Source organism: Odontomachus brunneus, unplaced genomic scaffold (genome assembly GCF_010583005.1).
Source record: "Odontomachus brunneus isolate Ranch 3 - 2012 unplaced genomic scaffold, Obru_v1 Obru_scaffold_045, whole genome shotgun sequence".
Lineage (NCBI taxonomy): Eukaryota > Metazoa > Arthropoda > Insecta > Hymenoptera > Formicidae > Odontomachus > Odontomachus brunneus.
This window is the reverse complement of record NW_022639495.1, coordinates 1,208,143-1,225,119: the sequence shown is the minus strand read 5'-3', so window position 1 is coordinate 1,225,119 and position 16,977 is coordinate 1,208,143. Positions and strand designations below refer to the sequence as shown.

Genomic DNA, 16,977 nt, shown 5'->3' with positions numbered 1-16,977 from the left:
TTTATAACACGAGGTAATTCGGAATTTTGATACAACTTACAATTCTGATTTCATGATAAATTGCATATTTCTTTTTCACGAAATAGGCACTGCGTTTCTCATGCGTGTCAGAAATCATTTTTAAACAGATTCTAGTACTATTCTCTAATCACAATCAGTATTTGAACAATAAAATCGTATAAAATGATTTTTAAAAAATAACTTTACAAAAATATTAGTGAAATAAAATTTGTAAACGTCAATATACAATCGTGTCTTACTTGAAACGTTCTAAAATATTTTAAAAGTAACAAAATAAAATTTGTGAGGCACTCTTTTAATCTGAATATACCAATTGTAAAGAAAGCAATATTAATAGACAATCAATTAATTTTAATTGGAAATGCATAGTTGTTATGTTAAAATAAATAATAAATTAGAAATTACATTAGAAATGATAATGTAGGGTTCTTTCAAATCTGATACTATCGTGTATTTATACCTTATCGTATATTTGATGTTGCTATATTTCCACTCATATATTGTCAATTTCATGAATATCCTCATCAAAACATAAACATTTGTCGCAAATTTAATCATATAAATTTTCACGATAATTCACAAAAAATATATATATATATATGCTTAAATATTTATTTCATTATTACGATAGCTTTTTTAACTGTCATATACAAATGTATCAAATTAGAAGAAATAGGATGTTTTGTAAAGGTTTCTATATATGCTCGCACAATATAACTTTACAATCAAATATCTCTAAAACGCGATACGGTAAAAATGATCGAAATTCCTGTCACACATCGTCAGTTCAATGAATTCTTCCATATTATAACGTATAATACAAGGTTCATCTTATATTTGATGAAACGTTGGAACTTCCTTAAGCGACGGCTGATCTCGTCCGCAAAAGGAGAGATTGAAGTAAGTGAATCTTGTATGGAGATTCACTCATGTTTTACACGGAGTGTACATAACGTCTATATGATAAAAAAGCACCATTTTGAACACGAAGTGGCAATAAATCTCTCACACGATGCACCCTTCTTCCGCCTTCTCCCGCGTCGCCGATACAGTTATTCCGATGCTCGTGAATCGCGCACACGGGATGGATACAGACGACGACGGCAAGAAAAAATTGTCGCTCCGAAGGCCGAAGTGGCGGGTAGTAGCATTTCCATGACGTCGAGAAGGGCACGGCACCGGGCAAGAGTCGTGGCTGAGTTCCAAAGTGGGACAGCAAATCAAGTTATCAACCACTCAGGAGGTAAGGGGCCATCAAAGAACCGTTTAATGCGATCGCACGTAAATCAGGTCCAGGCTGGCCTGCCGTCTCCGCGTTTCGCCGGATAGCGAAATACCCTAAGACCGGTAGTGCCATCGCTGCATCAAGGGCCATTAATTGCGGCCGCGCGCGCTGCGTGCTTGTCCTTGAACGGGGCGACATTAACGACCATCCGTAGGACGTTCTATTCTACCTGCTCCTGTCCGCCAATTAACGCCGCCGAAATTGGCCGGTCGTCGGATAAAATCGTCGCTTGATTAATTCACCCCTTCCCGGGTGTATGTTTTACGAGGCGACGAGCTCGCAGAGTGCATGGACGAGTGTGGCTTTTTAGCTCTCCTTAAAGAGAACTTATGAGAAACGCGTATATCAAAATGGTTACCAAAACGACGAAACTTGCTGTCATCGCGACGACTGATGGTCGGTACGTGTATTTTTGAGAGATCTAGTTAAGATAACGAGATAAAATCATCAATCCGTCGTAATTATAAATTGCTTGTTAATTCTACTTTATTTTTGTATTATTTTCACTACGTTTAAAATGGACTTTTCCCGTAAATAAATAAATAAATAAAATATTGGAAAGGTCGCGTGAGCGATGAAAATAGAAAGGTAGAAATGAAAGCGGGAAAGCAATCGAATGTATTCTGACCGTCGATATCATGAATTAGTTTAAATGGCTCTTGATTGTTTAATTCTTTATAACCGTAGTCCACTATGGTCCGGATAGAAGTGCTTAATGCCACTAGTTTCGCGGTGGGACTCCGCAAAGCGTTTAAAATCGAGGATTTAAATGTAGATAACGATTAAGATAGAGGTAAAGCCTGGCATTAAGTGGGGTTAAACTTTAAACGAAGTTCCCGGAATTCACGGTGGCTAAATTTAATCCGCGGCTGAGTCGAAAGTCTTCGGGCATAAGGGCTCGATTCCACGAGCAAATAACGATTACCGCGAGTAAACCATCCTGACCGTTACGACGAGCCGAGCTCGCCACGGAGATACGAGGTACGCACGTCTCGCGCGCAAAAGTTACATTAAAAAGACACGCTCGATCGCGCCGAGTCGCGAATTAAACGAGCTGGCGAGCGCGAGCGACGATATTGTTAACTTACAACAGAGTACACATCGTGCAGCATGAGTAAACTTTCGATCGTTCGATAACGGCAAGCAGTGGAGGAGCTACTACCGGGAATAATCTCGGCGGAAAAAGCAATTAAACCGAAGTTCCTCCCAACTGCGAGACCATCGCGCTGATAGACGTGCTCACCTTGGCTCGTATCTACCTCGGGGATCTTCGGTAAACAGAGAGAACGGGGTTTGCGCAGACCAGCGGCTAGTTAGTTTCTTCTCGCAGGACCGATCATCCCCTCGTCTCTCATCCAATTCCTCCCTCCGGCCGCCGTGGTTGGCCATTGTACTTGCTGACCGACCGAGGTGACGCGTCGCCTCGCGCTTCGACCCCTATGAATCACTGCGAGAACGGATATCATCTCGTGTGCGAGCGATGTACGTGTGTGAACGTTGGGCGGGTGCACCGTCGTGAACGGACGATGTTCAACCGCGCATTGGCTCGTGTTCAACCGGTTCGGATCGTTGGTGAGACGGCGGCGAACCGAGTCCGGGATAAGGTGCGTCCGGCGGAATATCGACGCGGCCGCGAAGATAAATAATCCACCGTTCGTAAATATGATCCCGCCCGCCGGTTCACCATCGATGTCCCGTCGCGCGAAGCGAAGAGGCAGGTGAGGGTTTATCGACGAGAATCGCTGCATTTGGCGGTTATTGCGAAGCGTGCCTCTCCGCGAGAGGCCATGAAAGAAATTTGCGACGGCCCATTGGCCGTGGTCTGGAAACTGGCCACTTCTGGATTATCGGATATTTCGGATTATTGGATGATAGCCAGGAAATTGGTTCGAGATGCGTCATATAGAGGACGGAAGGGCGGACAGTCTCCTACGTAATCATTTTATTGAGACGATTGAGATGCATATTCGCACAGCGATATCTAACTATTTGCCTTTTGTCACGCTTCTGCGAGCATGTATATTCCTCTTGTGCATTACTTCGGAAGAATCGTTCGTTTCTTTCTTTAAGAAATAACTAGGTACATGAGCAAAGAGAATCTGCTTGAATTAACGCGACATGTTTGGCTAAGCCAGCTTTGATGTGAATAAACAGGATTTCTGATTATGGTAACGAGATATTCTAGTATGCAATCAAGACATTTAAGTATACTACCGGCTCAGAGTTTCGTTACTGCAGCAATAACATCCAAGTGTCTGGTTATTACGGCTATGCGAGGAAAAGAGCATGGTTGGATTAACGTGACATGGTTGATTAAACTACTGTTGGTAGAACTGAACAGAATTTCTGGTTATTATTCTGATCAAATATTTTGCTATTCAATGTTGGTTGCAACTTACGTAGACAATATATAACATATATATTAATTGAAAAAGTGACTTAGCGTGTAAGACAAACATGACTTACAATCTACAGGTTTAAGTTCCACTAAAGTAAAGGCAAATTTTTAAAATTTTTTTATAATACAAATATAGCATCGAACCAATTAAAAATGACTAATTTCAAAAATAAAATAATTATTTATTAAGAAAAGTTATTTTTTAAGAAAGAGTAAAATAATTACTTTTTAAGAAACAACTTTCACAATTATGAAAAAGTAATCAAATTTCTAATAAGAAATATGAATCTAATTTTATTATTATTGCGCATGCAACCAAATTTGTGTCTAATTAATTTAACCAAAATACATGTAAATTTGTTTGGTTATATTGACCAAAGTTATGGATCATTCAAAATTCATTAAACAATCTGGTTAATATATCCTTATTTCAGATTATCTCAACCAAATCTTTTTCACTGTATACATATTTGAATTTTAACAATATAGGGGAATTTTACTGTTTATTATCTGAAAGACTCATTTCGCGGAGCTGCTATTTGTAGTCGCAGTCTCATAATTCCCTCCAAGATCTTTACACAGTTCTATAATTATCTATTCCACGGCGATTATATTAATCGCACGATTGTAAGCAAAATCGATATATTCGAGTATGACGAAGTGTTGTTCGTCCATTGACAGACGGCACGCTAAAATAAATAATTATAGATGATTATTACTGTCTGTTAGGGAATTCAATGCACGTTAGATAGATTTTCATACCTCACGTGTGTACTCCCCGTGTGTCTGAAATGGAAAAAAACTCGCAAATTACTATGATATATAATTATGTGCAAAATTCAATACAACTTACTTTGTTGAAAAGATGCAAAAGGCGTAACGCAAAAGACATCACGTGAAATAATAGCGTAGAATGTCAGTGAAGTTATTTCACGAGAGAAATGGAAAATGGTTGCAACTCTCTCCGTAACGACATTTTAAATTATTACTTCTTTTGTCCTGTTCAATTAAGTGGAGTGCTCTTGAGAGATCTTTCTTGGGTAAAATGGTTTCGAGAGCGTAAAGCATTTCAATTTTTTAAGCTTTGCATATTTAACTTTAGCGTTCCTTCTATTGTTTTTTGCATTCTCTTCGCGTCATATTTCACGTTTAATGCATATTATATAAAATGACCCAATGTCGAATACGAAGAACTGGCAAAATCGACAAAATGAAATTGATTTAACATTTTTTCGTCGATGTTTTATCTTGCGCGATTCACGAAATACATTTGTCACTCGGGTTTTATATGAAGCTTCCAGGGTACAATTCTCGCGCGTACTATCGATTGACTGAGAATAATAAACCGAGTTGAACCGAGCGAATATTCATTCTAAATTATTAAATAACGACAAATGCCACGTCCGTCATAAATTTTCGACAATTTTGTGATTTTATAAAAGATTAAATTGATATTTGTCTTGTCTCATAAACTATAAAGATGAATTTACCTGTAATATTCCTTTTTTCGTTTTTTAATTATTTTGTGGTTAAAATACAGTATCATATTAAGAATTTATATTCCCGGCTGGGATAAATGTTCCTAGTATCGCTACGTAATTTCTAAATACTAAAAAATCGGTATATAGTAATGTTGCAAATTGAACAAATTGATATGCCACCATGAATTATTACATGAAAAATTTTATTATCATTTCTTATACAGCGTTTATAATTTCATAACATCACAACATCATAAAAGCTTCAACGAGGATTTTTTACAATTTTCTTTCTAACGTAAAATTACTTTTTCTTCCTGAATTTTCTTCGTAATTTTTATATGTATTTAAACAAAATTCCTATTTAAATATTATTTTCGAAACATTTAATACGTCCAAACTTAAATTATTAAATATTATATATTTTTGTCATGCAAAATATCGATTCTAAGAATTTTGAATTTCACCACATACGAAATGTTAAATTGGAAATATTTGCTTATGTGATAGCAAATGTAATGTATTCGATTTGAAAACAATGATCGTTTCCTCTCGGTTCAGATTGACACCAACGGAGGTCATGTGGCAGATTAGCCTACGCCATTATTTTCGCCTCATAAAGCTTCGTATATATCACCGTCGAGGGCTCCTTTTTTCTTTCGCCATTCACACCGCTCCTCTAGACTTCTCTCTGCCGAAAAATCCGCGTGCATTACCACACACACACATATATACGACACGTTGGCAATAAACATCCACTCCAGACGAGGAAGCGGGGTATGAGGAAGAGGGTATGAGGATGCACCATTTTCCAGGAGTTTCCTGGAACAGAGCGGTTAGCTCGTTCAACTTCCGGCAACCATGCGAAGCTCACCCTTATTCCGCGGAGCTCTATGGAAAATTCGATAGCCTCCCTAAGCGAGGCGTCGATCGTTACCACGAGGACCACGTATTCTGGCAATCGGCAGAAAAAAAGGAACGTTTGGAGAGCCATTCTCTATTTTCTTTTACCACGTCGCATTTTATTTTAGACGTAAAACTATTTATTTCCTTTATTGCCAGGCAAAGTCTGGCGCGGCAATATTCGGTCTTTACGAATTCCCCCTTTTTTCGTTAATTTTTATTTTTTCTGCGGGCAGAACTCCTAAATTCTGACGAATTTTTTAATTCATTCGACCCGTATGGAGAATTCGATTTTCTAAAAATTCATGCTACGAGGTAGCACACTTTGGCACATATTTAAATTAACTTATCTACAATTACTTTCTTCTCTCTGTTTCTTTCTCTTTCCGTGTATATTGGTCCTTCCCTCTTTGTTCAACTCTTTCCGCTTATTTTTATCACACATTTCCAATTTCTCTCAAAATGAATTAGTGAATCATAAAAATGTTCCTGATTGCATCAGTAAAAGAAGTATTTTACCGATAATCAGTAAATATTCCGTGATTTTCAATGGAGACACTCGCGTTTTACTCCATCTTATATCTCACTGTTTTTGACCAGTAGAGATAAGATTTCAGTGCAAAATATATAGTACAGAAATTCGTTACACACTGTGTCAAAAACAACCTTCTTCTTCGTTGGTGACGAATTACTAACGGCTTCCATGCAATTTAACATTTACAGAGACGTTAATGTGAATAGAGACGCAGTGACATTGTCTGTGTGCAACCTGCGTCAATAATAGAAGCAGTTGCTACTATTAACTTTGATTCTTTCAGCGAGATTTTACTTATCGCGGTGCTATATTTATAACTGAACCGCCAGTTATAAGTACAGCATTCCAGTGAAGACAACACCGATTGTACTTTACAGAAATTATCGCGCGCACAATTGTACGATCGATATTATCTAATTACACAAATTTCAAGATATTATCTAATTATATTTCAAGAAAGATCTCGCGTCCGTCGTGACTTCCAGCCTCTCTAACGACGTACGTGAAAGCAATGCAACCGCACCGCGATATTTTCCCAGGTCGAGTGGGACTCAGCTATCCAATTTCCTCGGCATTAATTGCGGCGTGCAGCGCGGAATCGTCCTTCGACGTTCTGAAGGGTGGCCGTTAAGGCGCCACGGAAAATTCGATGGTCGTACCGAAGGGAAAAGGTACCGCTCGTTACTGGGAGAGCCACGTAGTCGTTGGAAAGTGGCATAATTCGGTGGTGCGGAGATGCGAGCGGCAGCTCGAGGCGAATCGTACATACACAGAAAGTCGTATCCACACACGGATGTACACCTGCGCGACTAATGCACCCGGCACCTAAAGCATGGCAACATAAAACGAATATATACGCGATTGTGTACGCATGTGTGTGTGTGCATATGAGAGGAGAAAGAATGTGTGTATGTGTGTATGTATGCATGTGTTTTACAATGTGTGCACGGCCGTATAGTCAGGATTTCATCAGCGGATGAGAGAGAACTTCCTCTTCGTGACAGAAATTGTACCGTCTCCGCGGAAATACTAAAGTCACCGACACAGTGACTTCAGATACGAGTCTTCGCGTTATACGTGCCGACGAGCGTGCTCGGGCCAGATATTATCAAACCGAATGAAATTCAGCAGGTTACGGCTCATGTCTACGTAACGACACCCCTGCTCAGCGACTAGGACAACGACGACGACGACGAGGACGACGACCACGACGACAAAACCGCGAGAGATCGACTATCGGGGACGCCGCGTCGTAAAGTATTTCCCACCGCGCACCCTCGAACGACTGTTATTTTATTCCCATTGGAGTTCTGAGCGTTCGCTTTATTAATAGCATCCATAATTTACAAGTAACGTATGATAAGAATAATTTAACGCGAGAGCGAATTTAGGATCCTTAATGATAAGGAAGTGCCGGCTCGTCCTGTATTATCTGTTTCTGCGAGAAGCAACGCCCAATTGAATTTAAGAGAGAGTGGGCTCTACATTGGTCAAAGAATAGGAAAAGCGATATAGAGTTAAAAGTGGATATGTAAGATGAAAAGAAACGAGTTCGGTTATGAAAAATATCGCCAACTTCGCTCACGGAGAGCAGGTGAATAAAAATCGATAATTAAATCGACTTTAAAAAAAGTGTTGTAACTTGTTCAATATCTATATAATTTTCTCAAATCGGTGATCCCGAATCGAAATTTTGTGTGAGCCTACAATTTCGACTTCAATATTCCATTTAACGCCTACTTTGATATCCTCAAGTTAATATCAAATTCTTTTAGTTTTGCTTAACTTTCTAGCTTTGTCAGGAGATTATCTTTAGAAGTTATAAGTAGCATTTTGTACATCTAAAGACGCTAAGAACAACTTCAGTTCCCATGTGTATTAAACATACACTGTTCCTTCAAAGTATACAGATGTTGGAAAGTTCAGGTCGTTAGTAAGACTAAAATTTCAACTTGGTTTTAGCCGAATTTTGCCAAGTGTAGAAATTAGGTGAAATTCTAAATACTTTCTTGAAAATCTCCGAGAACTTCTAGAATAGTGATGCGCGTTATAAAAATAAAATATAATATAAAAAATAAAAGACACGAAATGTGTTTTTACTTTTTTAACCACCTCAAAAACAAACTTTTAGTAAATAATTAAAAATGACGAAATAAAAATTAAAAAAAAATAAACCGCCTTTAAGAACCTTAAAAACTATAGAAAATATAAAATAATTTTGAATTATTATTCTTATACACAGCAAAATATCATTTTACTGCTAAGAAAAGCGATTTAACTCGGTTTATTTTTCTACTTTTAAATAATAGTTACCTTTAACAAAACATTTTCTTGACACAATAGTCTTAAAAATATACTCATCGTAAATTTTAAAAAAGCTCATTTTATCACGTACTTAAAAGAAGAATTTATTTTTTGTAAGAATATTTTAAAGTTTTAGCAAAGAAAAAGTTTATTGTACTTTATGCAGTAAACAAACCGAATTGTAGTTTTAATCTAATATTCTTCATTGAAATATTAAACCTTTCCTAGGTTCAGGATGCATTTTGAATAAATTTAACGTTTATAGTTAATTTATGATAGATTTGCGTATACATAAATTTTTTTATGAAATACTTGAAACAAATAACATTTACATGAATAGGATATGTATTTTTCTATACCTGTAACTTGTAACTGTGTAACTGTAGTAGGATGAAAAGTGGAGATATGATTATTCACTCAGTCAGTTAGATTTTCTCACTGACTTCTAATATCGTTAGAATACTAGAATAAAATTGTAACTACATATAGGGATATGATGCTCAAAACTACTTCATACTTTCTGAGCTTTTCAGGTTATCAAAAGTGGTTTATTTTTTTTTATTGTTATAACTTCCTCATTGGTTAGGAACTTTTTTCATAAATATATATACCGACACAATTTTATTGATAAATATCGAGTGATTAACATGTGCTGTGTTAATCGATTGTCGTAAAACACGTTATTGCATGGTAACGTAATTCCGCGTCGTTTCCCTCATAATAAGAAGAAACGTCACGGTGAAAGTTCAACACTTCCACGCAAAAACAGGCAGGACTCGGCAAGAAAGTTCATCGCGATTTTTTGCTCCGAGGGTGCTCACATGCTCTCGCCGTCTATTCTCCTTCCTCCCTCTCTCTCTCTCCTTCTCTCTCTCTCTCTCTCTCTCTCTCTGCCTCTCTCTCCGTTTCTTCCGCTTTAAAGTGCACGTCCTTGCCAAAGGAAGTTCAGGGGAGGGACCTATCGAGTCGCTATTCGAATGCGGCGCGCGTAAGCGAGAACATCCGGTTGCGACGACGTGCGGCGATTTTTGCGGCGCCCGTGAGCGACGAGGTATTTTCAGCGCGACCTCGACGTAGCGATTTTTCCTCTCGGGAAAGTCGACAGACTAATCATTAGTCGAGCTCCTCGCGAACGACAAAGCGAAGTCGCTATACGCTGTGTCGTCCTTGGTGAGTAGTAGCGCGACGCGTGGGCTTTCCGACAGAGCCGGCCAAAGTTTCATTCATATGAAAGCTTCGGCGATTACGCACTCCCCAAACGATGCAGTGAAAGAGGAAAGCTGTCGGATGGACGTCACTTCCGCATTGGCGGTCTCAACGCGCTGCAGTGTGCAGCTGAACGCCCCGCTAAGCTCGCACCCAACGCAAATAAAGAGATAAAATGAAGAGGGAAAATGAAGGGGAATCTTCTCGAAGAAGCTTTGAGAAGCTTTGCGGGGATAAGTGATAATGCTTACCCGATAAAATGTTCCATCAAACGACTACTACGTGAGGAAGCATTTTTCTAGAAACTATGTCGCACATGATATCTTTGCTTCATTTACGATTTTAATATTTGTCTCTGCGTCGAAATATTCCTTTTTCTCAGAAATATTCAGTTTCTCGTAGGATAAACTGTGAATGATTGCAACGATTAGTCAACTGCAACATAAACTGGAACAAGCCATATTTACTCTGTCAGCGACGACTTCTGTGTCTGATAAATTTAGCGCTCGCGATCTCTCGTTTTCAGAACTCTTTGCATACATGCCATTCCGATGAAAATTGCACCCGAACGCTTGGCAAAGACGAATGCGGTTATGTACATCAATTTCTGGAAGCGACTTTCGAGCGATTGTACCGTCATTAGGCGACACATCGCGAAATCACTTCCACAAGTTTCCAATGGACGAGATTTTTGGGTTAAAAACGCTGCTAATTTTATCTGATGCACGGCGTCGAGAAGCCTCCGTAACCGAGTACGCCGTTCTTGGCGCGATCCTGGCGTCTATAATAGGCGGACTATTTTTAGAAACGCATTGAAAACTATTTATGTTCAAGGGTAAATATATCGACAATTGTGTATGTATGTGTGTGTACGCGCTATACGGTCAAGAGTCAATGTTTCCTTCATCGTGTCAATATGTCGTGCACACGATTAAATCATAAAGCGCTCGATCGAAGCACAAATAAAACGCGAGGAAACGACATGAGAACGCGACGGTATTTCAATTTTATACCTTTAGTCATACAAAATGCGGATGTCAATACATACAACAACCGTATTATCACACACAGATACTGTCACGCATGTCAGTGTATACGTGTCTTCATTCCGTCAGCGAATATAGTCTTTAAGGAAATACTTGTGGATAATAATAGTAAAATTGTGATACATAGAAAGGTACTCTCTAAATTTCTTGGAATACAATCTCTCAAAACCGGTGAAAAGTGATGGTATTTTCACTGTCGTTTTGAGTGAATGTTTCACACAAGTTTAGTGGATTACAACTCTATATAAGCCAATGTTTCAGTCGAAATAAATTCCTGTGACAATGGAACACGCAAGATTCACTCTCCAATTTCAAATGAAAGTATTCACTTAACGATTAAGGAGGTAACACTTAGCGTTATATTTTCAATGATGCATTAAGAGGTAAACTTATAAACTCACTACGTATCGAACAAAATTACATTTCTATATATTTATCTCACTATCTGACTAATAAATATTAATTTGAAACAAAGTTGAAAAGAATATATATACAATATTACAAATATATATAAATAAGAATATACCATATGTATATAAAATATTACATTTATGATATAAAATATTACATATTATTATTATATATAATATATGGTATATTATAAAATATTACAAATACGAGAAATGTTACTTTTTTATTTTTTTTTACATATAATGTTTTACTTGCATCAGGTAATAGAGATATACAAATAACAGTAAAAGATTTATAAAGAAACGTTTACAAAATATGTATACATATATATGTATATATCTCGAGCGTTACTATAAATTATGAATTTCCCAACATTGTATTTTTCAAACAACACTATAATTTAATATTTCTAAAATTTGCGTAAAATGTTGATACGTTAGTCGTGAATATCATAAAAGTTTTTTTATCGAAACCTTAATTTTAGCTTACAAGGGATTAAAAATAATAATTGAAAATAGCACACCAGTCTCATTGAACATGTACAAAAAGCCAACTTTAATTTCAAACATTTTAACTTTCGAATGGTCGATTCTTCTCTAAAATTGCACAAACAGTTAGATAATATTTCAATTTGTATGTAACTAGCGCAAGTTTCAATGAATTCTTAACAAACTCATTTCACCTTACAACCTCCTTAAAAGTGGAAAACTTACACTCTATAAGTGCAAAGTTACTCTAATTCGAGCGACTTGATGGTCGTTCTACTCTTCAAATGAAATTGCATCCCAAGAAATCGAGAGAGTAGATTTACGGATTTATACAAAGAAGATGTCTGTTTAGACAGATCTAAGCGAGCTCTCGTGATCTGCCGGCGAAGATTTTTCCGTGACAAATTCGACCGGTTTCAGAGGATTAAAACTAAATCACGATCATGGTCGGATATCGAATGAAGAATTCATTATCGCTACATATGCATCAATGCAACGAACATGCAGCAATCGCGGTTTCAATAACGTGTAGACACGCATAAGGGCGTGTAACGTGGATAATAGGATGATCCTGTGGTTGCCTAGGGTGATGTCTAAATGCGCATAGTCAAGTGGGTACCTTCGGCGCTTCATATACCGACGTCGTACCCACACTCGATCGCGCGCACAAACACACGGTCATGACGGACGAGAGAGAGTCCGGGATATCTAACTAGAGCCGGAAGATAGAGAGTGTATCCTAACGATCGGTCTCGCTTGAATAATTCCCGGATAAGTTTCGTACGTGCGGAGAAAGTGAAGTGTCGCGCTTGCATCTCTACAGCCTCATTATAGATTGCATCGCGTGGGTGGAAATTTACTGGAACAGACAGCGACACGTTCCGCCCTCGCGATTTTCTAAGGATCGCCGTCACCCACCCTCGCGACGCATGTCCGCGATAACAGGCAATATTCTGACGCTGTTTCTTACTGTTTTTCCGCTTCTCTTGCAAAAGAGAGACAAAGAAAGAGAGAGAGAGAGGGAAGTTCACTGGATGCAATGGTAACTAAGCGCGAATTAAATAAAACTGCAAAGTTGCGGGAAAACGCTTGAAGAGTCAGACCGATGTAACGCTCTGAAAAAAAATATTTTTGGAAATAAATTTTGCGAAAATGGATCAACCAAATATTTTGAAATGTTATATATCACTTAAGTAATTATTAAGCTTTATATTACTATTTTTATTATTTAAAGAAATGTATAAATAAATAAATAAATATATAAATAAATAAATATGCAGTATATGTGGCCAAACTTACGACTACAAAAATATCATTTCAATCGGCGGGAAAAATGGCGTCCGTTCTAGTGACCTAAAAATCAAGAAACCAAAAAATGTTTTCAATAACATGCTTGTAGTTTAAGAATAAATCTAAATTTTAAGCTGTAGAATGAAAATTACAAAAGAAATAGCTATTTAAAAATTGAATGTCCAAATTGCGCATCTTTTTGTTATTTTGCGCCAATAAAAAAGATATTAAGTTTAATATTTTCCTGAATTTTTTAGATTTATTTTCTAATTTCAAGCATATTATTTAAGAGACGCTTTGATTATTTAATCTCAGGTCACTAGAATGAATGCTATCTTTTCTATCGATTGCAGTCTGGTCACATGCTGTATGTTTATTTTTCTAAATAACAAAAATAGCTATGTAAAGTTTAATAATTACTTATAGTGCTAACAGTTAATACTAATAATTAATAGTTAGCAGTATATACTACTAATAGTGAATTAATATAAAATGTTTCAAAACATTCGGTTGATCCACTTTCGCAAAATTAATTTCCAAAAATGCGCTCTGCATTGATTTAGCCCCTTAATTATTTCGTCGTATTCACGCAAGGTAGGAAAAGGTGATTTGATGGCGCTTGGTACTAAATATTCCGCTTGCCGTTCTTTATTACGATCTCGCTCGGTGATTGCGTTACAGTTCCTCCCTGACACGCGTATTACGTTACACGAAAAAACGCTTTGTAAGCGTTACACCACGGTAGCTGTAACGCGGTGGCCGACGAGAAAACAACGCAGCTCCGCGTCGCTTCTGACGAATAATTTGGCTACGTGCCAGACTGACTGCCGGGGCTAACGACATTGGAATATTTGTCGAGTAATTCGTCCGACTGTGTAAAAGACATTCGCGTTGCGGAATTCACAGGGACGCGACGGGCAAAAGCAAAAATCGGCGCCACGTGTCGTTTGTGAGGCGCGCTTTCAAGCCGAGCTTGAAACGAGGCGCATTTCGTATACGTTGATCATTATTATACATCGCGTTATTAACCGCGCATGATAGTGTGATAGCCAAGCAAATATGCGGTTTCACAAAATCGGATATACCATGATATCAAATTGTACGCATAATTATTCGCTCATTGAGTTGTAAAGTATCGCCTCAGTTATGAATTAATCGCGGCTTCGTTGGTTAACCGTAATCGTGGTTATTTAAATAAATATTCCCTGACGGTCATCGTATCGTTTCAGATCAATCAGTAAAATTGATTTGCTCGCTTTCGTTATTGCGTTTCATATGTCGCCACTCATATTAGATGTTTTAAACAAGTGTATTATATTATATTTCTTTAATTTCGTTGGCTTTATTCACCTTTTAAAGACTGGCTTTCTGTTTTTATTAAATATGCACGACTCTTCTCACTTGGTCATTGCCTGGCGATGAGCGATATTCGTTGAACATTGATAGTAACCATTGAAAATAGACTTTTCTCCTTTATTCTCTATTATCGTACCACGCACGCCGATAAATATATTCACATAAATAATTATTTCAAACTTATTTCAAACTTATTTCAAATATTTCTTATGTTTATATATCCGGAAATCTATCATAAATTCATTATAAATGCCAGATATTTATTGCAAATATATTTTGAATATTATATTCCAGAGTACAATTAGTATGTTTTTCATTAAAATATTATATCTATAACTATTAGTTCAATTATAAAACTGAAATCAGCAAATCTCATTGGAAGAGTCAGTTAAAAGTAACGAGTATTCCTATATTGATGCACTTTGAGAACGTAGACAGTGTCATTGTATGAAAAGTTGGATTTAGTATAGCGTAACAAATTCATGTATTGCAAATTTCACAGTAAAGCCTTATTTCCACTAATTAAAATGAAAGACAAGACAGCAAAGTAGGTAAGTATTCATAGAAAATCAATGAGTACACCCTGATCATCGGTGAGATAGTCCTTATACTGATTCAATCAGAAACATCTTCAGTGATTCACTTTGAAAGAATAGTAAGTTTCGCAGTTTCATTAAAAATATTAAAGTGAAACAAAAATTCAGCTCGCTTACAACATAGAGTCGAATCAGATATTTCCTCGATAAAATTTTATAATATTCTTGCGAAAAGAATGAATTCCTCTTTTGAGTACACATGATAATAAATTTTCTTTAAATTTGTGATAGGTATATTTTAAAACCATTAAAGAGAGAGATAATATTTTTTATTGAAGATAATTATTATTTAAAAGAAAGAAAATAAACAGAGTAGTCATCTTTCTTAGCAGTAAAATGATGTTTCTGCGTGTGGATAGTGGAGAGTATCATGGCAGCTGCATAGAACGAATAAAGTGCCGTGTGAATTAAAGGGTTTAATGAGCGCTCTTTCTCCTGCGAAAAAGTTCTTCTCCGTCGGACAATATCGTACGAGCAACGAGCTCGTAAACCTCGCGTTTGCTAGCCTAACCGTCTAACAGCTTTATCCTCGTGCTTTATTCACACTAGAGAATGAATCGCCACAAGCACGGCCGTCAAATTTGTCACCAATCACCTGCATCCCCCACGTCCACACTTTATGGTGCAATGGTCGCTAACGGCTGGCCGGTTTCTCTCGTTTCAGCTGATAAAGGTATGCTATTGAAGCTCGACTTTCGGGACAAGTTCAAGCTCGAAGACAGCCCCAACTGCCATTTCGATTCCCTCGAAGTACGTGACGGCCAGCACGGTTACTCTAATCTCCTGGGCAAATTCTGCGGCTCGAATTTCCCCCCCGAGATCACGTCGAAGACGCGCTACCTTTGGCTGCAATTCCACAGCGACGAGAACATCGAGGGCGAAGGTTTCAGGGCTGTGTGGACCATGATACCGAGACCAACTCATCGTAAGTTTCGAAGTCGCAGAGTTTCTACTTTGCGGGCGTGTCCTCCTTTCACGGCTGGATGCTGCATTTTTAAGCTAATTACGACTAGAATTTAATTCGCTTTAATTTGATTTAAGTTCGATCTAAAATTCAGTTTAACGCCGAGCGCTCTCCCGGTAAAAGCGAGTGAGCGAACGAGCGCGAGCCGTCGCTGAGAGGAACATCGCGCTTCATCGACATTGTTGATACATTCCTACGCGAAGGAGGAAAGAAATATCCCTCAGCGCAAGAGCATATCAAAGCGTTTCTTTTAACGGAGTTATTAATTTACACGGCGACACGAGCTACGCTCTCGCCGAGTCTGCGTCTCGAGAATGTTTTTGAAAAAAAATCATTTCGCGAAACTCTCTGGCAATATTGAAACCTTAAATTACATTTCATTAGTGTCCATACGAATCAGACCCCTCGCCTTTTCTCTTTTTCCCTCTTTCTTTTACCCTCGTTCTCTCACTCTTTCTCTCTCTCCCTCTCTCTCTCTCTCTCTGTTTCTCTCTCTCTATACATCCTATCCTTAATTTGTCTCGGCCGTGGACTTAGGCTAAAACTGATCTACCGACGACCGTTTCTCGAATGCGAGCCTCATATATTCTTTCGGCGCGTAACCGCAGAATACTAACCCGATCGATAATTAGCTCGAGATCTTGCAGCAGCTCTTCTCGCTTCGTGCTAGTTCACATGATTCTCGCGTACGCGTCG

At 37.9% G+C, this 16,977-nt stretch overlaps 1 protein-coding gene across 4 annotated transcripts in view; it reads left to right on the top strand.

The window, feature by feature from the left end:
- Positions 1-16,977, top strand: part of LOC116844734 — a 214,224-nt gene that overhangs the window by 156,616 nt on the left and 40,631 nt on the right. For all 4 annotated transcript variants that reach the window (XM_032816685.1, XM_032816684.1, XM_032816683.1 and 1 more), the window contains one exon: positions 15,982-16,242. In XM_032816685.1, the coding sequence (XP_032672576.1) occupies positions 15,982-16,242 (261 nt within the window). The remainder of the gene's footprint in view (positions 1-15,981; positions 16,243-16,977) is intronic.